At 32.0% G+C, this 25594-nt stretch overlaps 3 protein-coding genes across 5 annotated transcripts in view; 2 read left to right on the top strand and 1 right to left on the bottom strand.

The window, feature by feature from the left end:
* Window positions 1-4461: 4461 nt before the first annotated feature.
* LOC134237803 (galactose-3-O-sulfotransferase 2-like) lies at window positions 4462-5889 on the top strand. Its single transcript, XM_062719947.1, has 2 exons — window positions 4462-4542; window positions 4653-5889. The coding sequence occupies exons 1-2, from the start codon at window positions 4496-4498 to the stop codon at window positions 5887-5889; spliced, it is 1284 nt and encodes a 427-aa protein (XP_062575931.1). The 5' UTR covers window positions 4462-4495.
* A 640-nt stretch (window positions 5890-6529) lies between these two features.
* LOC134237814 (gigasin-2-like) overlaps window positions 6530-25594 on the bottom strand; it is a 29949-nt gene continuing 10884 nt past the window's right edge. Inside the window, exons 1-10 of one of the 3 annotated variants that reach the window (XM_062719961.1) lie at window positions 18146-18251; window positions 14991-15037; window positions 14565-14690; window positions 14271-14390; window positions 13743-13951; window positions 13475-13578; window positions 13249-13388; window positions 8840-8930; window positions 8303-8480; window positions 6530-7370 (exon numbers count right to left, since the gene is read on the bottom strand). In XM_062719961.1, coding sequence (XP_062575945.1) covers window positions 7353-7370; window positions 8303-8480; window positions 8840-8930; window positions 13249-13388; window positions 13475-13578; window positions 13743-13951; window positions 14271-14390; window positions 14565-14690; window positions 14991-15037; window positions 18146-18213 — 1101 coding nt within the window. In that variant the 5' untranslated portion in view covers window positions 18214-18251 and the 3' untranslated portion in view covers window positions 6530-7352. Of the gene's footprint in view, window positions 7371-7418; window positions 8039-8302; window positions 8481-8839; window positions 8931-13248; window positions 13389-13474; window positions 13579-13742; window positions 13952-14270; window positions 14391-14564; window positions 14691-14990; window positions 15038-18145; window positions 18252-25594 lie in introns of those variants that run through there. The other 2 variants (XM_062719960.1, XM_062719962.1) reach the window with 2 other exon arrangements.
* On the top strand, window positions 18319-23223 carry LOC134237813 (EGF-like domain containing protein 2). Its single transcript, XM_062719959.1, has 10 exons — window positions 18319-18389; window positions 19859-19908; window positions 20560-20679; window positions 20915-21034; window positions 21266-21471; window positions 21819-21922; window positions 22068-22213; window positions 22306-22396; window positions 22509-22680; window positions 22865-23223. The coding sequence occupies exons 1-10, from the start codon at window positions 18334-18336 to the stop codon at window positions 22946-22948; spliced, it is 1149 nt and encodes a 382-aa protein (XP_062575943.1). The 5' UTR covers window positions 18319-18333; the 3' UTR covers window positions 22949-23223.

A 25594-nucleotide genomic window follows, 5' to 3' on the forward strand; every position in this document is an offset into this window, starting at 1 on the left:
TTTCTCCGTCTGTATTTCAGTCTGTTCCACATTGTTTTTTAATCGCTGTTTGAATTTTTTTGAAATATTGAGCTTATATTTGGTATGTGGTGTATTGATGAGTTACAAATCAAGTTTGTATTCCACTTGAATGATTTTTGTCGGAATAACGGCCTTTTTATTTTTAGAATTTTGAGTTTTTTTTACCCCCATTCTTGCAGATATTGAGCTATTCTTTTTAAAATGAATTAACGTTGATGACTGAGTTATTGATAAAGCTTGTTTAGTCTTCCTCTTCAAAGATTTTTGATGAATTTATGGAATTGCAAATTCAATGGGCACCAGATTTCACATGCCGGTAAGTAACATTTTGCTAATACAATATTCTCAAAATGGTTGTTCAAATGGACATTTTTTGTTATCATTTCGTTTACTGTACATGCTGATTAGAAAAACAGGTATTTCGTGGACTTTTCGGGATGGGGTGATTACCTGTACTTGTTGTAAAGTGAAGGAATCCTTAACCCTCTGTGTCAGACTTGTTGAAAGAACATTGGGTAATAATCTAATTTTGCAGTTGACCAAGGAGGTATTTTTTATATATTAAATTAAATTATAAAAGTGATATCTAATATGACCCCTTTATACAAAATATCGGTTAATAATTATCAATAAAAATACTGATGAACTGGATAAATGTTTGTAAGAGTTAAATTCAGGAGATGGTTCTCAATTAAAATAAAGTACGAACTGTTATATGTGTGTTTAGAACTGCATTTCCTTGATGATTGCCTGTAAGTTCAAAATTAACGGTAAAACTGTTTAACGAATTGAAGTAAGATGCAGGCCAGTTTTTTTTCACTTTGTTAGGTCATTGTGTTTAAAGCATCCGTAGATGTATAAGGAGCGCAAACGAAATAAAGAGCATTTTAATGTACAGCAGCTTTCTTAATGTCAGAGTATACGAGTTTAAGAGATTATGCCACACATTACCCACGATATATTGATGTCCAGGCTTTCATCATTCACTGCTGCCTATTTCAATTAAAATAGATTCCATAAAACTAACCTCATTATTGGTTATTTGCAAAACTGTTTGAAAATATACTGATTGTACACAAAAGTAATCTGAAATTTATATCAAAAGATTTGATTTCTGATTAAAATATCTATATTGGTACACGCAATAGTAATAGTTTTCTCATGTTTACTTATTGTGTTCCATTATGAGCAGGCCTATTTTTGTATTCAAATCAGACAGAATTTATTCAAATTCATGCATATGATGTAAATATTTGACAACGTATACTCGACAACGAAATATCAATAAACAGTTATAAGTATTTCTATCCGTGTGTTAACATGATATCTAAATGAGCTTGAAATAAGATACCATAGAGTCTGACACATCTGTTTCATATTTGGATATTTTACTTAAAAGACGTAAATGGTAACCTGTGAGTGTAAGGAAAACGTGATGTCCCTAACATTTCAGATGTCAACTGCCCTTACTTACACAGCAATATAACCTAATCACATGCGTACAGAGTCTACATCTCTCAGTTCATTGATACGAAATAGAACATGTATGTTCTACGTTTGAACAATACCCGGTACCTAAAATGGGGTAAGTAACATGCATTTACAAAAAAAAAAAATGATGATACAAGCTAGTTAAGAAGACCATAAGTCTCGTTCAAAATCATCATTTCGTTAGTTCTATGTTCGATATAATGACCTTTTCAGCAAAAGGTCATAAAAACAAATGCTGACTGATGTACCATTATTTACGCACTTATTTGTCGACGATTTTTCTGTTATTTGTCGCACCGATCATGACAAGAAGCACACGGCGGGTGTGATCGATCGGCAGGGGATGCTCATCCTCCATGGCACCAGATCCTACCTCTGACGTTTTGAGAGATCCGTGTTTACTATGCTCCTGTTTTGTACCAGAGTCTGAATGTAATCGGGGAGTTGACAGAAAACTGTGATGAAGTGGATTTAAAAAATTGAATTCAAAATAAATTGTACAAATAATTCGTTTTAGATTTACCGAAAGAAACAGTACTAGTATGCACTATTTAATAGCAAGAGTAGATTCTGTATGGTATGCTTACTTATGTACAACATGTATAATAGCATGGCCGTTACTTTAAAAAATTTTGTAATAAATGAGAAAGCGACAGAGGAATGTTCATTTCTGTTACAATCAATGATTCATTTTCCCTCTACAATATCAATTTATTTTTAATTAGAGTCCAATTTCACTTCAAAGGAGACAAAACAAGCTTATGCTTCTTTTTTCTTCATTACCAGAGAAATTGTTTTGAAACATCAGATTTCTGTCATCTCTTTTGGATCTCTGTCTTTTTCGTCGTTGACCGATTAAGCCTCAAGAGGGACGTAAGAAGATTAAGTGTTTATTTAACCTCATGTGGTAAGCTCAGGACTAAACCTTTAACCTCCTTGAAATTAGAGATTTTATCTTGTTTTTATTTAGTGTTTATTCTTGTAACCAGGGATCTTTTTTTTTACTAAAATAGATTGTCAGGAAACTACAATATCGTTTTAAACTTTTTGCAAATTCTCGAAAGGTTTTTTTTTCTCAGCAAATTCGATCTATCATTAAGAAAAAAATATCTTCATTTAGACTGTAAGGTCGTTATTCCTACACTGAATTTTCTACCTTTTTTCAGTATATAGACAAAATGTTAACGGCAGATGTGAACGATGGGCAACGTATGCTTACTCCTCCATGACACATGATCCCTGCCCGTATGTTTTAATGCTCTGTATACTCTTGATTTGTATTGTTAAAAAATGACTTTTTAACTAGACTACTATTTGTAATCTCCACATCTTTATGTATATTTACGTGTCATGCTAGTTATATAAAATTGTTGATTTTATCATTATGTTTAATAAGAGGTATTAATTTTTATATTTGGATCTAATTTATATTTTGTTTAAGTAAATCATCTTTTCAAATAGTGTACTTTGGATAAATATCCTCAGTGTCGACGTTGCATCCATGAATTTAGAAACTTTTTATGGCAACAATTGGCCCTGGCTTGTGTGCACTTCTCTAGTTAATTCAATTCATCAAATATTACTGTTCATTGTCTAAAATGGATATATTAGATTGTTGACCTCTTATTTCAAAAGGCGAGCGGTGTTCTATTCCAGAATTTATATTTGTCGATAAAAATGTCCATTAGTCAATGTCGGCTCCAGTCATAAGTCAAATGAGAAAGCAGTGTTCAGGGAATCAGAAGATATGTAAAAACATAATCGGATTTAATTAAACCTATCAGCACCAATTCTTTCAATGTATTGTCTTCGTTCCGGATCTTTTTGGACCTTGATGCAATTGTCGGCATTCACTTAATCTTCTACGATCCACATAAAAATCAACCGCTCGATCTTGTTCTTAAATATATTGAACATCTTTTTCTGTCTTCTTTTATTTCCATCGCTTCCGCATTTTCCAATGCATTGAATATTCAACAACACGCAAAGAGTGCCTAAATGAATATATTTTAAATACTAGATTATCTTAAGAACTCATGTTTAAAAAATAATAGCAAAACGAGAATTATTGGGGGTAAAATTGAACACTAAAACGACTTTCAAAATAAAAGTTTAAAGAAAAAAAATATGCTTAAACATATTTATTTAATGTATATCTTCAAGTTTTAAACAAAACATAACAACAAAAAATTATAAAACTTTAGGAGTATTGTAAAAGGAAGCAATTAGAATTATACTTTAAAGGACATTAAAAAAAAAAAAGAGTTTTAAGTACAACTGTCTGATATTTGGCTAAACACAGGTCATATTTTGTTCAATTTAAATAGATTTTTCCTTATCTGATTTACAAATTAATCAGAAGTTATATGATATTGTAGAAAACTCGTGAGATATCTAAATTAACTTTCATTATCTGTTCTACGACGTCTCTAGTAGGCTGACCAATGTCTAATCAACATCATGTAATGTCCGTATCATACTGGAATCGATCTTTTCATAAAAAGAGCTAATCTAGGCAAATATTGTTCAAGGGATGCTTACAATGTATGGTTAAACTTCTTTTTTGATAATCAGCGTGCTTGAGGTTCGAACAGTTTCCTTTCAAGATGACAAGTAGAAATGGTTTCCGGTATTTCCACCGGAGGTCAATTGTTCTACATGCATATTTAATAAATTTGAAAACATTTGCTAAGTCAATTAATGATGCTTCATTTTCCAGCTGTCTAATAAATATATTTCAAATAAAAAACCCTTTTACACTTAAAACTACTCATGTTTTTTGAAAGTTTTTTCCTTAAAATTTTTCAATAAAAATATTTCTGACATAAAGTGTATTATTTTATATTTGACTTTAAGCTGGTTTGATTCAATAAAATCACGAAAGATCTTTCAAGTGCGATCATATCAATGTTTGTTTAATTAACAGATAGCTACTATCTGAAATTGTACATCAACTCATCATGTGCATAACTGATCGAATACAATGCCGTTAATCTACATATCTTACCTTAAGGGACGAAAATTTAAAAAGTAAGTCAACAATATTTGTCTCAAAGGAAAAAAAATGCATTTGTAAATTCACATACTCCTAGAATAATGTTAAGATGTTATTATCATTTAATGATGTTTTATTTTTACAGATATTGGACATGGTTACTTTTGATTATGTCGGCGATTTTTATCATACATTTCATATCTCCCTCATTATTTACTGGTGAATGCCAAACAAAACAGAGAATAATAAGCGACTGGAGTATTATAACGGTGGATGATGACAATGAATTTAACAGCAATAACTTTAGTTTGATTTCTGATTCCTTTCTGGCCTCCAGACGCCAGTTCATGAAAGAGGAAATTCGACACGTGGCTTTCCTTAAGGTCCACAAGACCGGAAGCTCTACAGTTACGAGTATAATTCAGAGATTTGGATGGGCGAGACAGCTGAATTTTATTCTTCCGGCAACAAGCCCTAATCTTTTCAGTCAAAATGAAAGTATTACAACCAATAACATTCTGCATATTGACAAAGACGAAACTTACGACATATTGTGCAATCACGTAATATACAACAAGCAGGCATTTCAAAAATATTTACCACCTGATACAGTGTACATTGGAATTGTAAGGGACCCTTTTGATCAATTTGTTTCATCTGTTTACTACTATAAGTACAGATGGAGCGTTCCCTACCTCGCCCGTCTTCCTATTAGGTACCCTATAAAATACTTACTGGAAAATCCGAATCAATACGAACCCAAAAATTATCAGAATTCGTTCACAAAGAGCAGAATGTCCGTGGACTTCGGATTACCTGAAGAATTATTTCATACAACTGATAAAAACAAGATATTGCCCTACCTTCGAAAACTACACTCAGAATTCAAACTGGTAATGATTAAGGAATACTTTGACGAATCTTTGATTCTTCTTCGAAGAATTTTAAATTGGAATATGAAAGATATCCTTTACATAATCAAGAACTCGTCAAAGTACGTGCCACTTAGAAGCTATCGGGACAGATATCTTCATAAGCAGCACTCATTTCTTGATTATTGTTTGTATAACTTTTTTGTTAGAATATTCTGGAAAAGAGTCAGGCAACAAGGAGAGGATTTTCACGCCGAAGTTTCGTATTTTCGACAGCTGAGATCTGCAGTGGAAGACTTTTGTTCTGAAGTGGTGAAAAAATCAGCTTTGCCTGTTCAGGTGTTTGAAGCAAAGGAAAACGAATTTCATTCTTACATTGTTATTAATAAGGAAGAATGTGTACTCTTATCGATGGACGAAGTAGAATTTTCAAATAAACTTAAATGGCGACAATTTCCACACCTTCGTCCAATGGGAAATCAAAGAAGACATCCTAGGAAAAGATGGTAGTTAAAAGGATAGGCAAATGAATAAAGAAATATCGTAAAAGTCACTGCCATTCAACTTTGCGTTATCAATCTCTGCTAATCAAGGATTTTAACGGACGATTTCACATTCGAATAAGAGGCATAAATAAACATTTGTTCTATGATTTTGATTTAAAGAAAAACTCTACATCGTATATTCTTTTATCCTTGAAACATCGTATAAACACGGTTCTCAACGAAATTCCAGTATCGCATTTTGCGTACTAGTATTTCGCAGTAATGTAGACTGTGTTGCTAGTGATTTAAAATGAAACAGGTCCTGTAGATGTGTGGTCTTAAAATGAGAGAAATATAAATGTTACATATCTCAGATAACAATGTTTTCTAATTAAACAGTTAGCAGTTTTATAGAGTTCAATAATGCTTCAATTATTCTTTATATATATGCATGTACCACTTTAAATACACGTATATTTTGGAGGTCCGTATTTGCTCTGCTTTAATTCTGTATTGTTTGATGGACTTTTGACCCAGAATATTGTTCGTTATCTTCATATATTTTGTTATGAAACTTATCTGTGCAAGCAAACTTGATAGAGAATGGACCAACTCTTACATTATGTCTAAAACATAGTTGGGATGGTTAAAAAAAGAAAACAATCTTTTAAATCATTTGTTATTTAATGTTTTATTATTTTATATGATTGTAATGCCTTATGAAAATATCTTCATCATAGAAGAATTATGAAGTTATTTGAAAAATGATCGAAAGCGGCAAGCAAACGAAAATGCACTTACATTAACAACCTTATACATGTAGTTAACTTTTGATTAATCAGAAGATGTAAATTCCGATTTCCCTAATTCAAGTAAAATATATTCTTTTAAGTTGCTCGCAATTTCTTTTAAAAAGGGAAAAGATAAAAAAAACGGAAAATGTAGATTTTTTGACAGAGATACATGTGAAAGGAAACGCCCAAACATTCATCATATCTTAAGTTGCCATGTACTGTGCATGTAAAATGTTTCTTCAGGAAACAAAACGAAAGTTTGTCAACAGTAGGAAAGCAACAGTCGCAATGACTCTGCTGACCCAGAAATTAATAATTTAGCGCGACAACATTGTTTATCATTTACTCCATTTGGTGCAAATTAAGATAACCTCTGTTTTTAAGACAAATAGCTTTGTTAATTTTTTTGGTTACTTGTTACGTTATTCTCTCCGATTTATCAAAAAATTATATTCATATAATATAATTTTTCAGTTTTCATGACGCAGCCTTTCCTGTAACTCATTCGTAAGATAGAAAAGAAAGAAAAATGGGAACGAATATTCCCATGTATACAAATACTGCATTAAATCACAGTGTTTTGCAAATTGTGTATATAAGTGTACATACACAGATGTATAAAAGCGATTATAAATATTCTTATGATTGTTTAAATAGAAGCTGCGGATCCTCCTTATCATCATCAAACTGGTCATTACATGCCACAAGTCACCTAGAAAACACAAAGAGAAAACCCTCCAGCAATAGAATTTTAAAAAAATCAATTTATTCCCTTTATTTCCCAAAATATAACATAATTCTTTAAAAAATGGAAAGAAGCATTATGTTAAACGAAGTAATATACTGACATACATCTAATACGTCATCAATCAAGAGAGGCTCCTTAATATGCAAATATAGTAGAGCGTGATATTATGCAAACATTATTATGCAGGTATCTGGATTTCAGAATAAATATATATATATATGGAATGGCGCTCCATGCTACTTGCAAAATAGCAATTCCATTTAGGTTCTGAAATATTAACAGCTGACATGGTTCTCCAAAATAAATACCAATAAATACAGTTAAAGCCTGGCACCATCATCCCAAAATATTTCACTTTATCTGTTAAGTTTAAGCTGTGTAAATCGCAATTTCGGTTAGTGAAAGTTCCTGGATAAAAAATGTAATAATATCATCATTATAAATATGGCACCAAATCTAATGTTATAAGCACTGTATGGTGAAGTTAAAACTTATGAAGGTATAAGAAAATGGTTAATATTTGAGGTAACAGGAAGTTGATCACTTTGAAACAATATAATATCCTGTCGTTAAAATGGCCCGTTCACTCTCCATTTGATCAGGGCCGAGTGCTTGTCAGAGCACACAAATACCTGGAAAAAGAAGAGAACTTTATCCAAACTGCTCCAGTTACTCCAATCTTTTTTTTCTCACAAAATGGTTGACTCTTCCACAGAAACTGATCTTTCCCGCCCCAAAGATGGAATTTTGGTGAAACACGGAGCGCCATTTCATATTTAAGATTTATTAAGTGTAGTTGCCTTTTCTCTGAATTTTTTTATACAAGAGAATTTCAGTCTCTCGAGAAAGTGTGGGAACATCCCTTCTAAATATGCAACAACAAAAACAATACTTACGCCATGGCATTTTCCAGGACAGAAACGTAATCTTGATTTGAATAACAATGGCTCTCCTGGTAGAAGAATAAAAGCCTTCATGGCGACTCTGGCCACCCAACCAGTCCCTGCACGATTCATTTCGGAGTAGTTTCTGATGGGAATCTCCAAGTGCTGCTGAGCTGTTCTTAATACACATCTGTATAAGGAGAAAAACTAGACTTGTTAGTTGATTCAAACCATTACATGAAATGGAACAATTCTATTTTTCTTTGTGGTTTTTCGATTTCTGGGACCGTTGGTGCGATATTCAATGTCGATTTATTAGTCGAGTCAAGTCTAGACTTAAATAGAAATTACAGAATTAGAATACGATTCTGCAGAATATAAACTAAGATTCTGCAATACTAGAAACGTAATAAAAAAGATAATAATATTTTAGCGCCTTGCACGTTGCCTTTCTTTTGCAAACTCAAGTGAACGCTATATGTTTTAACAAACATGTTTAGAAGCTTTGCTTAAACTGTGTTTATTAATTGTTTGAGACTAAATACTGACCCATTTTCAATGACAGTTTTGCTGACAACCTCATTGGAGTTGGCGTTAATACTGTATACCTCTAAGTACTCGACCATGACACCACGGACATCTGGAATAAAATATGAGCATGAATACTATTTTACAACGTATGCTTACATAGTTTAAAATTTAAAAAATTAGTTTGTAACACATGAAATGATTGTCATACATAAACGGGTCATTTTCACAAAATATTTTACGAAAAAAGCAAAAACTTTACAGTTTTTCCATAAATAAACAATTCACAGTGGGAAAATGTAAATATTATTGGATTTTATTGTGAATAAAATTTAAAAGGTTACTCAATATGTCTCAATATTTAGTTTGTTTAAAAAATTGAATGTTAAAATAAGACAATAACATCCATCGCAAATGTTAGTTTCCAATTTTTTAAACTTGCATAAATATTATAGATTATCGAAGTGAAATAACTTGCGAAAATGAGAATATCACCAGCATCCCTTTTTCTAAGTATTCGAAATAATAAATAAATACTGGTCTGAAACTAGAGAATGTGATAGAGTAAATTCTTGCGATTTTTTAGACGTCTTATGTAAAACAGCTGTAAAAGATAACTTTGATATAGGCGTTCTTGGAGCCATAACTTACAGGGAATATATTTTTTATTCCAATACTCCCACAGGATTTAAAGACCAGAATTTAATTTATTAAGCCTTATTGTTTGGTGCAATATTCCACAAAATACCACGTATCAACTTCTAAAAAAAGATTATTCAGATACTCTGTAAAATGGAGTTTGGAAAAAAAAAACTTCGTGTTTCAAACACCCATTCATTTCGCCCAGGATGTAATAAAATCTGTAACTGAAACCTAATTGCATATCTAAATGACACCAACTTTCGTATTCCAAAAAATGAATTGGGATTGGTTACTAATTAAAACAAGAGGCCCAGGGGCCACAGCGCTCACCTGAGCACATCGGCTAGGAAAAAGCACATATCAGATCAGAACTGAAAGTTTACTAACGTTGGGGGAGGGGGGGGTCTTGAATTTTAACCCCCAGGGGATCATGATTTGAACGAACTAGAATCTACACTACATGACGATGATTCCATATAAATCTTACTAATCATGGCTTTGAAGTACATGTACTTGAAAAGAAGATTTTAAAAGGTTTCCCTATATATTCCTTTGTAAAACTTTTAATGGCCATTATGGCCCCACCCTAGCCCCGGGGTCAGGATTTGAACAAACTTGAATCTACACTACCTGAGGATAATTTCACATGAGTTTCATCTTTCCTGTCTTAATGGTTCTTGAGAAAAAGATTTTTAAAGATTTTTCCTATATAAATTCCTATGTAAAACTTTGATCGGCCATTATGGCCTCACCCTACCCCAAGGGGTCATGATTTGAACAAACTTGAATCTACACTACCTGAGGATGATCCCACTTCAGTTTCATCTCTCCTGGCCTAGGGGTTCTTGTGAAGAAGATTTTTAAAGATTTTTCCTATATATTCCTATATTAAACTTTGATTGGCCATTATGGCCCCACCCTAGCCACAGGGGTCATGATTTGAACAAACCTGAATGTACACAACCTGAAGATGATTCCACATGAGTTTCATCTTTCCTGTTCCTATTGATCGTGAGAAGAAGATTTTTCCTATATATTCCTATGTTAAACTTTGATAGGCCTTTTTGGCCCCACCCTACCCCCGGGGTCATCATTTGCACAAATTTGAATCTACACTACCTGAGGATGATTCCACATGAGTTTCATCTTTCCTGGCCCAGTGGTTCTTGAGAAGAAGATTTTTAAAGATTTTTCCTATATATTCCTATGTAAAAGTTTGATCGGCCATTTTGGCCCCACCCTACCCGCAGGGGTCATGATTTGAACAAACTTGAATCTACACTACCTGAGGATGCTTCCACATGAGTTTCATCTTTCCTGGGCCTGCGGTTTTTGAGAAGACGATTTTTAAAGTTTTTCCTATATTCCTATGTAAAACTTTGATCGGCCATTGTGGCCCCACCCTACCCCCGGGGGTCATGAATTGAACAAACTTGAATTTACACTACCTGAGGATGCTTCCATATAAGTTTCATCTTTCCTGGCACAGTGGCTCTTGAGAAGAAGATTTTTAAAACATACCATCAAATTTTCACTATTTCTCAATTATCTCCCCTTAAATAAGGGCGTGGCCCTTCCTTTGTACAAATTTGAATCCCCTTTACCTAAGGATACTTTGTGCCAAGTTTGGTTGAAATTGGCCCAGTGGTTCTTGAGAAGAAGTCGAAAATGTGAAAAGTTAACGACAACAACGACAACAACGACGACGACGACAGACAACGGACAAATTTTGATCAGAAAAGCTCACTTGAGCCTTTGGCTCAGGTGAGCTAATAAAAGAGGAGTCTGAGAAAGCCGAACGTGTGACAAACGTAGGGATGGACATAGACAAAAAAACAAGTACCTAAATTTTCTTTAGAAAAAAAAGGAATGAAATATGGAGATAACGAATTATATTCGAACTCATAAGTCAAATCAAATGATTCAAATCGGGCGCAGAGCATTCGCGGATTTCTTTAGCATCAGAGATGGGATCAGGTGCAATGGAGGAGTAAGCACGCTCCGGTGATGGGTCATAAACGCCGTGTGTTTTGTCTTGATCAGGGAAAATGGAAAAAAATGAGACAATTCAGTGCGTATATAACAGCCCAACAATTTGTTTGGAAAAAATCAGTCAGCATTTCACTTAAATATAGATTGTATTTGCTGACAAGGTCAATGTATCGATCAAGGTACTTGAAAAAATGATGACTTTATACGAGACTGTAGATAGTCTTGTCAGTTTACCAAAAAACGTCTTTTTAAAGTAAAATATTCAAATATTAGACAGATGTGTTAGACTCTGTGGTATTTTTCATTTCAAGCTCCCCAGGATATATCGAGTGGACATATTAATGGAAGTCAATATACATTGATAAAAGAATAGAGGTCGTGGATAAATTTAAATGTTAAGTTTTTTCTGATGTTTAATATAGATTTTGAATAAATTCTGCTTTAAGATTAGCCCTCTAATAACGAGAGATAAAGTGGTAAAAAAAGTTTTATTTGAATGAAAATAGTTAGATCCATGAATGAAAAGGGATATAGATCGATAACTAGTATCATATTGTACATTAAACTTACGGCCGTACATATCAGATTGATTGATTGTATATTGTTTAACGTCTCTCTGGAGAATTTTTTCACTCATATGGAGACTCCACTACTTGCCGGTGGAGAGCTTCAAATTTTGTCCTATACTCGGCACACAGGGCTATTGAGCAGGGAGGAATCTTTTTCGTGTCAGCACCTACTGCGACACGGGACCTCGGTTTATACGGTCTCATCCGAAGGACCGGTCTCCACGTATACATATCATATACAGCGAATTGATGCATAGCTGATGTCGAAGGACAGTCTATGAAAAATTTTGTAACTACAGTGATGAACGATATCTTTACGTTCTTAAAATTTTTCTTGCCTTATATTTTATCTTCCTTAAACTTTCAGAAGCATAAGTATTATCGTTAATGTCTCACCAGTAAATTAAACATTCTATAGTTTGCCACTTCATTATTTTCACTTTTGTAAAATTCTTTTTAATATCTAACATATTTTATGTCACATCAAATATAAAAGCTTGCATTTCTTATCTATATATTCTAGCTTAATGGGCATTTAAAAGATTGTATCGATAACTCAGCATTATTAAAGTTTAGGAACGAGTTAACCCAGCATTATTAAAGTTTAGGAACGAGTTCACCCAGCATAATTAAAGTTTAGGAACGAGTTATACGTCTTTCCGCAAAGTTCTCGGTTATGCTTTTGTCAGTCTAAAACTTTTTTTCTAATAATGTAAATAACCAAGTGTTGTTATACATGCAATATTTTACAAATTTCAAAATAGGCTCCTGCTTTCTTTCGAAAATAATACGAACTGAAAAAATGTTACCTTTTCGATGTAAACGATATTATGTGAAAATGTGTGTTTTTTCGCTATAAAGTAATACGTTCACATAAATGAACTATTGCTGTTTAAATGCTCTTGTGTCGAAAACTTTTAAGGCAGACGATATTACCATTGAAAAGACAGGGTTATTTTAATAAAAGTTTTATTTGTGGTAAAATTTCATCTTATTAATAACGTCCTCTGCTTTCCTGTCCAATGTATCAAGATAAGGGAATTTAATTAAAAACTAAGGAAAGTCAATTTCTAATGCATCTGCTAAAAATTTAGTTGACTTTATAACATCCTATCAAAGCTCCATTGCCGCTGAAATTTTCTACACCATTGTTATATTTTAAGGACCCTTTTTTAAAATTTCCTTTTTCAGTGTAAATTTTGTTTAGAACACACTATACAGAATTACCTGGAAGTCCGACAGGTTCGAACTGAAGAATGATGCTCTCATTAGCAGCCAATGCTTGCACTGGCTCTCCATTCATGTCAAGCGCAACCATGCGGAACGGAAAAGCTGTTTCTGTTATTTCTTTGGAAGTTCCTTGAAAACTACAAAATGGAAATCAAATTGCTTCTCATTAGCAAAAATTAAAAATAACATCGTGGACATCGTATACTTGGTATTTTATGCCTACCTATTTGTATGAACACAGGAAAGTTCCATAATTTTATCACGTGGTCCGAATTGATTGTAGTTGTAAGTGCTAACAACTGTGGTTTTCATTGTTACATCACCAAGCTACAAGAAAAAATACAATATATAAAACACATGCTGTTTCTTATGAATTGAATACAATATTTTCCAAACTGATCTACATTATTTTACTACAAACCTGCAAGTTATTTAATCGAGAAAAAGAAACCATGATTCTCATAATTTAATTTCAAAGTCTTAGTGATTACTTTAGGTGTGTCAGGATGACGTGTTAAAGCACACTCGGTCCTGTCGCTGTGGAGAACTATTTTTTCCAGTTTCATCATATCCGGAATATCAGAAGGTACAGGCTTTAGAGCGCATGATTTCCTGTTTTTGTAGATGTAAACCTCCCCTGTAAATCCAAGAGGTCTGTACGCCTCAATAACCATCTTGTCAGGAGCACATCTGGCCACGGCTGTTGAGGTACCAATGCACATGTATCATTATATAGACATTAACTTTGCTTATTGTCAAATTATTTTTATGTTACATTGTTTTCCAGAAAAATCAATATTGATTTTTATTAAAACATAACTGTTTTTGCATGTTATACTATAAATAAGCTATAGAATTGTCTTTTGACTTGGATCAATCGTTTACAATTTAATATATTCTTGATATCATTTCGATTCAAAAACTTTATTGCATGCACCTAAAGAGAATATTATTTTATATTCTTAACATTCGCGTTGGCTTTCAATTATTAGATTACTAGTAATTCTAGTTATCATTACTAGATGGAATTTCGCAGAATTCGCCAATGAATCCATCTTGGCAGTAACATCTGTTTTTCTCATAGCATGTTCCACCATTTTTGCAGTCCACAGTGCATGCGGCAGCTGGGGTAATAAATTCTGTAAGACAAAGATTCAGGTTTCAACAAATCCGGAAAAGATGCATTTTTGTTATAAACAGTACTAAATTTGTTCTCTAATTTAATCAGAAAGAATTTTATTGCATATTTATGTATTCAGAAAAAGAACAATTTCCTTTGTGTCGTATATATTATGTTATTCTGTTAGACTTACCCGTTTTTAACCCACAATCGTGGCCTTGGAAGCCTTTGGGACAAATACAGAAGCCATAGAAATGACACTTGCCGCCATATTTACAACCATACCCTCCATTGTTTGTGCAATCATACAAAGCAGAGGCTATAAATTAAAATAATATAATACATAAAAATCAGTGAATGCTTTGAAATCACCTTTATTATACTCAAAATATTATTATTTTTTCTTTTAACATAATGTTGTAAATTTAACTACTCTGTAGAACAGGGACATTCACCATTTTTTGATGAAACAAATTCTTAGATATTAAGAGTATGTTATAAGGAGTTGAAGTTAGGGTAATGTAGGAGCTTTTGATTTTAATACTTAATGTTTGCTTAGCTTGGATAGAAGACAAAAATCAGCATTTTTACTATTTTTTCTAGAAGCATTTATACAAACCTATAGCTACCAGGCAACACGTGACAAGGATATGCAAGAAGGACATTCTGCAACGAAAAAATATCATCTCACCATCAATTGCAGGTATTTACAGAGCACTTGCACATTTTGGCCTTGAAATAAACACTTGTTGTTATTTTTTACTAATTTAATTAAGGAAGATCTTAATTTCTTAAGTTAAATATATCCGTGTCTGCATGACTTTTGTAAATTAATAAACCATAGGTTTGTCTCTTGGATGCAATTGTGCTTTAGTTCATAAATAATTTATATACATAGATATACATATATAATTGAATCATCTTGATATTTAAAAAAAGTGTTCAAAGATCAAATGATAAGATTTTAGCAAGTAAAATTAACAAGAAGAAGGTTTTTTTTTTAAAGTTATCTCATCACTTAAAAATATCTTAAAAAAAAAAAGTTAATCATGACAAAAGTTGATTATGTAACAACTAAAATAAGTTAAAAACAGCATCAATCTATGAAGAATATTATTTTTTTATTTTCATGGATCCTTGTTCTGCCTTGATAATCAACTTAATATTTCAAATATTTATAAGTTAAATTTCCGTTTGCTATCATCACCTTTTTTGTTTACTATGACAAATATATAGATCCTCCGCTTTTGATAAAATATTCATTACTATCAGAAACTCTGCATCTTAAACGTGAGAGCATTCTCTAGCCAAATATAAACTTTTCTTTACCACATTTCGAATAAAATATAATAACTGCCAGCAATCCAGCACAGAAGTCAACAAAAACAATACAGATCAGGCGCAGAGCAAAAGAAGCCATCTTGAAACATCAGAGGCGGGATCAGGTGCAATAGAGAAAGAAACTTTCCTTGTTGGCCTGTCTCTCCTGCAGTGTGCACCTTATGACACGGCATACAGAACAATCCGTACTCAATTCACTTTGTAAATAATAGCCTTAAAATAATTATGAAAAAAAGTCTGCACTCGACTTATATAATAATATGCTGAAAAGGTCAATGAATCGACTATAGGGTGACTTTACTAGATTTCGACGTTTAAAGAGAAAGTTACCATCCTAAATCCATCATTTTTTTGTCAATAAGTTGCCTTGTAATAGGAAGTGTTTGTCTGTGGAACATGTTGTTACGTTTCAAACCAACTGGGAGAAATGTACTCCGTATGCAAGTGAGAAGAGAATATTGCACATAAATAAATACGACAGATAAAAAGTAACCAAAACGTTTTGATAAGTAGTTAATGATAAACAACACGACATATCTAGCTAGCTAGCTTGTGAAATGATTGTTTATTTTAAAACATACTCTCCCAACCTCATCCCAACAAAGGTTTATAATTAATGCATTGTTATGCATTAAACTGAATTCTTCAGGACATTTCCAAATAAGGATGTATACGTTACTCGTCGAAATCCTTCATTTACTTTGTTAAGGGTCACTCGTCGAAATATTTCACACATATATTTGTCGTTTTTCAGGTTATTGCAGGTACAAATATTAAGATGTAGCTTCACATAAAAGAATATTGTCTACGAAAACATTTAACAACCAAATTTTAATTCATTAAAACAATTTTTTTTTGTAAAAATAACTTTTTGTTTTAAAATTTAAATGCCAAACCATTTGACTACATGATTTGTTAGACAGTTTCAATTTATAAATTTATAAAATTTTCAAAATTTGATTTATTCAATGTGTATGTCAAATTTATAATCATAACATGCCATGCCTTTATTTGCATAAGAATCTGAAAGCTTTCTGAAATTACATATAATTATAATAGTTATATTTTATCGTGTTCATATTATAAATTTCAATCTGGATAAATCCCAGACTGTTATTTCCTTTTTAGAATATATATATATTATGTCGAAAAATGTGTTGACATTTAAAAAAAAACTAAAAAAAAGGGCTATATTTTACATAAACTCTGGGAGTTATTAAATCTGTCATATATGACGACTTCTTGCTGACATTTGTGCTGATTAGAAACAGGCAGTGTCTATTCTGTATTCATAGAGCAAAATATGGAAAATAAAGAATCAATTTCGAAGTAAGGAATTTTCACGTTTTTTTTGGATTGAACAACGTTATTGTTAAACAATGATTCTAGTTCTCAAGCTTCCAATCAGCGGTTTGACATTTAAAACCTCCATACAAAGTTAAATGTAATTAAATTTCAAAAAGTAGAATAATTCAATTATTGTAAAATATAGACAGAGCAAATTGAGTGGAACAAAACGTTAATAAAGAAAATGTTTTATTCTAAAAATAGAAGCACGAATTGTAGCGCATGCGTCAAGATATTTATGTTGGGGATCTTTGATGACAATTTAAGGAATATAAACACGTCCATTCATAAACGATTGTGTTCAATTTCTTTTTAGTAAAATCAAAGTTTAATTTACAGATATAAGTTAGAATCAAAAAAGTATGCTAATTTATTTCTTAATGTCCAGCACAATGATATATAAGGCGTATATATCAGGAATGAGGTTTATAGAATTGGCAATAAATGGCGATGTAAATTTGATAGGAATTATATATTTTGAAATGAATATTGAATAAGTTACAACTCTCATGGAGATAGCTAAGATCCATGCAGTGTTTCAAGGAAATCAAGAACTGTTTCATTAAATTTATCAATTGTTGAACCAGGGGGGGGGATTAATAACTAGAACTGTAAAAATACATGTAGAATTATATTCTGTATTCCTTGTAGACGACTCGTTTTGTTTAATTAATTAAACTGAAGGCATTCACACACGAGCAAAATATTCTAATGTCCAACACCATCAACATCTTAAGATATGCAAAAAATGAAAATAAAAGCCTATCCACTAAATTGATTTGAAAGCATAATTTCGAAACTCTATTCTTCTTGTAATCAAATAAAACTGTCAGAAATATGCATCACAAACATATTATAAATAAAAATCTTCCAAACAAATAAAGGTCGGAATTCAATAAATTGAAATCAATGGTTTGCTTAAAAATATACCGTGTTGAGCATATATTTTTAAAAACCCCCATAAATTATAGCAATACAATAAGGCAAAACAAATTTTTTGATATTTCTCTAAAAGAAACGTGAAATAATTTTTAAAATCTGATAATCACTGAAAACCGTTTTAACAAGAATCAATTATAAACTTACGTGTTCTTTCTTTGGAAAGCAGCTAGAATCCGAAATCTTTCACCTTTATGAATTACAAGCTTTGTCATCTAAATTATGCGCACTGTTACTTTCACAAATGTAACGTTTTTTAAAATAATTAATACAATTTACTCCCAAATCTTCAACCACAAGAGAAATGTTAATTTGAGATATGCAAATGAGCCATAATGAAATTCATTAGCCAGTTTGGATGCTTCAAGAACCCAAGAGGAACCCAAAAGAAGTAAGTAATATTTGAATCAACTTTAATTGCCTATAATGAATTTATGTGCAATAGGTACATGGGTCACTTTTTATATGTTTAAATGAATTGTGTTTGAAAAGAAAAAGAAGGCTTTGATGTCAATTTTCATTTTAAGCTTACATTTTTTTTACCTCTTGCACATGTTAATGTAAGTTACCTTGTTGTCGGAAAGTCAATAACAAAAATATGATTGAGATAAATTGTACATGCATGATACTTACTTACGGTTAGTTTTTTTCAAGTTGTTCCCAAACTATTTACAAAGTAAACGAGTTTTATCTGTCTTTATTTTTTATCAAACCTTTATTCTGCAAAACGTAAACACTTATTTGAAAAATATTACACAATGATAAGAATATTATTGTCGTTTACCTGGCAATGTATTACTTTCTCTATTCCCCAGTTTAATTATGGATAAAAAGTCCTTATGAAATCAACACTTTATAAAGGGGTTTGTTTCTAAACGAAACATTTACTTATGATAGAAAATAATATCCAAAACTTAAACAAAGATAAGCCAGCCAAAAGTCTATTCTAATATTGCTTTTGTATAGTTGGGAGTTAGTTTAAATTTTAATTAACTAATGTGGTAAAGCTTGTAATCAATTTCTTCATTTGAAAAAAAAATCCTTATTTAATGTGACTCCTGTGCAGTAATTCTTGGCAGGTGTTATATTAAATATCACTATAAATAATGAAGTGTCACCAATGTGTTTTGGCGACACAGTCATCCAGTTTGACTAATTAAAACTGCATATTCTTTTTTATTTATGACAGTTTCATTCGGCCCGTAAAAGAAGTATGGTTTAAAAAGGTTCCGCTTTTTAATTCAAATTTGGAATAAGAATAGTTTTTCTAAATTTATTTATCGTAAAATACATTGAAAATACATTAAGTTATGAAAATATATACAAATAAACCTTTATTCAACCTTCCAAAATACGAAAAGCTCATTATCTTTAATAGCCAAATACCAATGTTTTATTATTGTTTAGGAGTCAGCTTTGGCTATATTGCTGAAGGCGTGACAGCTTAAGAATAAGAAGTAGAATTTGGAATTCTATTGCAAGACATTAATTGAATTCAGTTCAATTAATAAAACTTAATTGAGGTTTCATTAATTATGTAGGATGCCTTACAATTTAAAACTTAAACCACTTTGATATTTTAAGCATAAACTATACTGCCTTTGACATCTTGAATTACATTAGTTACCTTGGTAAATGGTGTCGCACGATTTTCCTTGTCGGACAACTTTACTTAGCATGTAAATTGAAAGAGTGACAATTGTGAAGAGATGAAAAATAATGCACAATGGACGCTTCTTCCTGATACCATTGCATAACCTATCCATAAACTTCGTGACTACGTCTCATGAACTTTGTCCAAAATAGATTCAATATTTATGCCTTTTTTATCTTTATATCTTTTTTTTTTTATTATTTTAGAATAATGTCACCTCTCTTCCAACTGGTTTTCTTGTCTTTTGTCGGCTATGGTAAGTTTAAGATGGAAAAGAGAATTTATAACTATGTAAAGAATGCTAAAGCATTCAAAAGAATGAGGAATGAAAGAAAAGAAACCTTACAGTAAACAAATGAGATATAACAAAACAACATCAAAACAGCTGTTATTATTTTTAATCAGATTATCCTTACCTGAAATGCTATTAGATATCTAGTCCGAATTACTGAAGTGAGTTTAACTGAATGTGAAAACATTAAATATACTCATCTCAACATGCAAGGATATAGAAATGTTCAGAAGCCATCATTTTGCTTTACTCTCAGTTTCTCCGAAGATTTTTTTCCACTTATTGAAAAATTACGATTCAATTAGTGATGATTAAATATACACTATACCAGGAATCAAAGAAGTTCATTGAAAATTGTTTATCAATTAAATCACAGTACTGATATTCCTGCAATAACCTTGCAATAACCTTTTATTCAAACTACCACTGTCATGTTTGACAAATAACACTCAATTTTCTTTTGATTTATTCAAATTTTATCGTGATAAACAAAAATCACTCCCTTGCAATTGCCTTTAAAGCAAATATTCAAGAGTTTGGCTCTAAGAATTTTGCTTCTTAATATATCTTTATAAAAATTATATGGATTTTTTTTAAAACACAGATTTTTTGCAGGATTGGGATACAATTGTCTAAACACCGGTTATGACTGCAAAAATGGAGGGGCTTGTGATTACTTTGGAAGGTGCAAGTGCCCTCCAGGTTTCGGCGAATACGACTGCGGTTTGGACGCTGGTAAGACTTGATTATGCAATACAAAAATGTAAAAAAAAAATCAAATAATTTTATTGGATGAAAAGGTTCTATAACAATAGCTATTGGGGTTCAAATTGCAAATCATAATCTTAAGAGAGGAAAAGTTTCAATATTTCAAAAAACTTACAGCATTTAGATAATAAAACCCACTGTAAGTAAATATTTGAAATTGATATAACATAAAAATGATAAAATTTTTATTGTAAATTATCAGCTGCCATAACAACGGGAGCAGCCTGCAGAGCCACTTGTATGAACAAAGGAATCTGCTTCGGTGGGACACGTTGTTTCTGCCCAGAAGACTATATCGGAACCAAATGCGAAGTACCTGTCCGTAAGTTCAGAAAATGGTCGTAATATCAATTTTTCATCCCCTTAATTCAAAAGTCACGTAATCTTTAAATACCACTTCTACATGTTTTGTTTTATCGTTTTGATAAAACGGGTATTAGATTACATGTTATGTCTAGAAACATTGAATATGGAAGCGATTTTTTCTTTTTAATTGTAAAAAGTCGTTCCGTTTTATTTTTGCCTAATGTTAAACTTTTTATGAATATTTAAGTGAGTGCCGATTGTGGAATGTCTTCAATGAAAATAAGGGCGTATCGACCTCTTAATTTCAACGGAGAAATGTTTTTGAAGCAAAGCATGTTTGGTTGCAAGCTGAGAGAAATGTTCACCAACGTCGCAGGTTTTAAGATGTTTGAGTTAGATATACCTCATGAGGCTATTTCCCCATGTACGTTAAAGAAAACAGAAAATCCAGAGGTACATGTTTCACATTTTTGAAAAGATAAATCTTTAAAAATGAAATTCCATAATTATAAATCAGAGCATTAGATGATAGTAAAAGCACAGTTACCATTTTGAAAGACTTATCCTAAACAAACTAACATATAGATTTAATAATAAAAAAAACACGTTCTGGAGGTCCGTGTTTGCTCTTCTCCTATTTTGTATTGTTTTATAGACTTTTGATCTGGAATACTGTTCTTTATCTCCATATGTTTCATACAAACAATTTTTATATTGTCAATATGTTTCAGGTTATAGAATCTGTTCTCGTTAATAAGGAGATATATTAATGAATGAGATACCTTTTTTATTATTAATAGACAGGAGACACAATATATGAGGTTGAGGTTGCGACTGCACATGCAAAGGGCCTATTCAGCATGTCTGATACAGTACATAACGTCAAATGTGTTTACGGGCAAAGGTAACAAATACAATGTTTTCTACAAACAAGATAAGAAGATAAAATGTTTTAACTATAAATGGTAATACACAAGCACCTAAATATTATTCTCATCCCATTGAAATACTTTTTACTCATAACACTTTAACACTTCTTTTAAAATCAGACGCATTGGAGAGAACCCTGTCGACGTCACGGCTGCTATGAACCCTCTCTCTATTCAAGTTGTGGACTCCAATGAGCTTCCTTTGCAGCAAGTTCAAAGAAATGATGCTTTCTATGTTGTAGCACAATCTACTGGGAAATTCCCAGGTACACACTGATACTGAAATAACAATCTTATCAACCCAAGTAACCTTCGTCAAACTAACTGTTTATTAACGTTTTACTCTCTACTTACCTAGATACCCAGGGTGCACGTATTAGATACCTAGAGGCGTATAGTATCGACAGACAGACTAACGAAGTGAAAACTATAAAGCTTATTGAAGACGAGTAAGTATTTTCTTTATTGCTTGGGATGAACTCGATATGGTAAGGTCATTTAACATACTTAAGTCTTAATTTCTTACTTTTATTTGATGTTTATCTTAATTTCTTTACCTAGGTGTCCTATAGAATCAGCCGTTAGTCTTTTGGGATTTACTCCTTCCAATGTGCCTTTCGAGTTAAACCAGAAATGGCTTGGACGAGTTGAAATGAAAGGTTTCTTTCTAATCGATGGTGAGCCTCTGCACCTTGACTATCGCGCAAAGCTCTGCAGACGAAAATGCTATGAGGTAATTTACTTCAATTGTGCCTTTCTTATATTATACTTTCATCCAAACAACTCATGTTAGAATAAAGTCATGAAAGATACACACAATTTCATCAATGATACTTTTGAAACTTTTAAGACCCTTTTAATATTAAGCATTTTCTTAAGTACCGGTATTCAGTTTTGATTCATTTATTATGTTTCAGAAATCATGCAATACACCAGGACCAATAGAAATCCCAGTTAAAAGGCCATTCGAAGAAGTAGTCCAACCAATTGAAGTTGTTTGAAAGCATTTTATCGACATCAAAGAAAACAATAAAAATACAGCACTCCGTTTATTTAACCCAAAATGAGTGCTTAGCAATTGATTAGCCAGTGAAACGTTAATGTTACTTTCTTATATACGTTTAAACAACACTATGAATGGTAATGTGTATATTGCGTTAATATTTTTATTAACTATATCAATAAATTTCAAAATAAAATTTTATTTTAAAAAAATTAACAGAACAATAAATCAGATTCATTTTTCTCGTGGGGGAAAAACCAAATACTTAATTAATCAGTTTTTTGGTTTACTTTAGCCCTCGTATAACTTATTGTAATCTGTTTTCGTTCATCGTCATCTATCGCATTTCCTGTGCTGTCTCTTGCATAGTTATCCATTAGCCTTTTAACGTGGTGGTTACCCCACCCTTAACACCAGAGATTTAAAAATCGTCAAAAAAAATTCACTAAAAGAGAAATTGACATGTACCCCGAAAAAGTCGTCGATCAGGAACAGTAATATATAAATGTTATTTTTTGTTTTCGTTATTGTTCGGTTTTTAATTATATATCCTTATTAGTGTCAATTATTTGACTCTTGCATTCAGTTATCTTTTAGAGCCTTGCTGGACTAAACGGATGAATGAAAGCATATTTTCACACTTCTAAATGTCGATGAATAAGCGACTTTACTTCAGAAAATGAAGCATCTAAATGTACGAGTACCCAAAATATCATTCAATCACCGTAGTCATTAATTTCGAATGTAATGTTGAAGAAAGATATTTTGTTGTTCCATTAAAAATGTATAATCTACATAGGTGTTTTTGATTTACAAGTTTTACTAAGTATTGACTAAGAATGTCCTTTATAAGAAAAACGGTAGTTTTCTAGTAAGGCTTTGCTTCATAGTCGGTACTCCCGGGTTTGATTGTTTTTCATCGCGCCGCTCAGATCTGAAACGTAAACGTAGACCATGACTGTTTCTTCGCCAGTCACCCTGTACTAGAACTAGAGGCAAAATTGTGGATTTTAAATCTTCACAGGCTATGAATGCTGATTAAAGTCTAAATTTGAAGGCTTTCATCGGTAGGTCGCCCCATCTCAATATGAATGAAAAGTTCTCGAACTGAACGTGAAACAACATGCAATTAATCTTTCAATCAAAATTTATTATGTATACTTGACCCGCCTGCGACCAAACCACACTTGTTGTTTACCAGAGTTGTGCATTTCTATCTTTTAAAAATGGAAGCATTACGAATTAGAACGCGAAGAGACCTCGAATATTTTAGCTTCCAATAAGTATTGAAACACAGTAGTTAAAGTTTTTACCGAATATATTCTTGTCTATGTATATACATATTTTCAACATCTTCAGCTAATTTGCAAAATTTCTACTATTTTTAATATTAGCAATTAAATCTGATAATTTCATGGGCTGCACCGCCCTTGAGCGTAAGGAGTGTGTGTAACTACTTACATACATTGAAATTCATCTCACTCCTATATATAAACATAGATAAGAAGACAAATCGCATGAGAATGATATTGATCACAAAGTTTGACTTAGTCTAAAATTGAGTTCCATCTGACCAGCTTTTCTGATGCGGTTTAGGGATTATATTAGGTGGAACATATGGAGATAACGAACACTATTCAAGTTCAAAAGTCAATAAAACAAAAAATAGGAGCAGAGCAAACATGGACCTCCAAAACATCAGAGAAGAGATTGGGTGCTTTGGAGAAATGACCATTCCCTGTCACAACTGTAGTGTGCTCCTTGTCATGATCGGGAAAAAACCGGAAAATCTCTCGTCAACTCAGTACTCTGTATATAAATAATTGCCTACCAATTAGTATGAAAAACGTCAATCAGCACTTAACTCGATGATAATGATAGGTCTAATCTGAAGAAAGTAAAATCGTGATACTCAGCCGACCGTTAATGCCAAGAGGACCTTATTTCAACCACCTGAATGATTCATGTGGCCTTCTGTTATCCTCCCTCTGCAAACAAGCAAATATGTTAAAAGAAATAATGATCCACGAAGGAAAAGAACTGATCAGTTCATTTTGAAATATTCTGAAGTAAATATAAAACAGATCTTTATGTTTTAGCATAAAAATATGTGGTTTTAGAGACCAGGCCTTCCAATAATCTGTCGGAATTCAATGGATAACATTTGTGCCGCGTTATTTACAGAACTATTTTTTTTTGGTAATTGTCGCATAACGGATAATTTTAGTGGCGTGCAAACTTTGGATTATGTTGGTGGTTTTGAAGTAAACAGCTTCAATTTTAATCGCCAAATTTAAACCCTAGATTATTAATACTCAATACAGAAAAAAAAATCACATATAAATTTGATAAATATGTTTTATAAGCAGTACAATTTTCATCTTGTATTCTTTTTCCTCAAACTTTTGTGCAAATCAGTATTCAAACGTGTGTTTTCTTTTTAAATTCATTCATTTATGTAAATATTGTATAGTACATTAATACAAGGATCAATAATTTAAGCCGTCTTGTATAAATCTGTAAAATCATACATAATAAGCAGTGCCGAAATAATATAAATAATATAAAGCAAGATTTATTCAAATCTTTAACATGAGAAGACGAAAACACTTGATGTGACCTTCAGCCTGACATTTAGATTATC

Source organism: Saccostrea cucullata, unplaced genomic scaffold (genome assembly GCF_032062105.1).
Source record: "Saccostrea cucullata isolate Sc308-1 unplaced genomic scaffold, CSIRO_AGI_Scuc_v1 ctg454, whole genome shotgun sequence".
In the NCBI taxonomy this organism is placed as follows: Eukaryota; Metazoa; Mollusca; class Bivalvia; order Ostreida; family Ostreidae; genus Saccostrea; species Saccostrea cuccullata.

Bases quoted from the DNA above. Each gene is read 5' to 3' on its own strand.
- LOC134237813 (XM_062719959.1), top strand. From the start codon at position 18,334: ATGAAATTCATTAGCCAGTTTGGATGCTTCAAGAACCCAAGAGGAACC. The intron at 18,390-19,858 runs GTAAGTAATATT...TTATTATTTTAG, and splicing joins CCAAGAGGAACCCAAAAGAA to AATAATGTCACCTCTCTTCC. The intron at 22,214-22,305 runs GTACACACTGAT...CTACTTACCTAG, and splicing joins ATCTACTGGGAAATTCCCAG to ATACCCAGGGTGCACGTATT.
- LOC134237803 (XM_062719947.1), top strand. From the start codon at position 4,496: ATGCCGTTAATCTACATATCTTACCTTAAGGGACGAAAATTTAAAAA. The intron at 4,543-4,652 runs GTAAGTCAACAA...TTATTTTTACAG, and splicing joins AAGGGACGAAAATTTAAAAA to ATATTGGACATGGTTACTTT.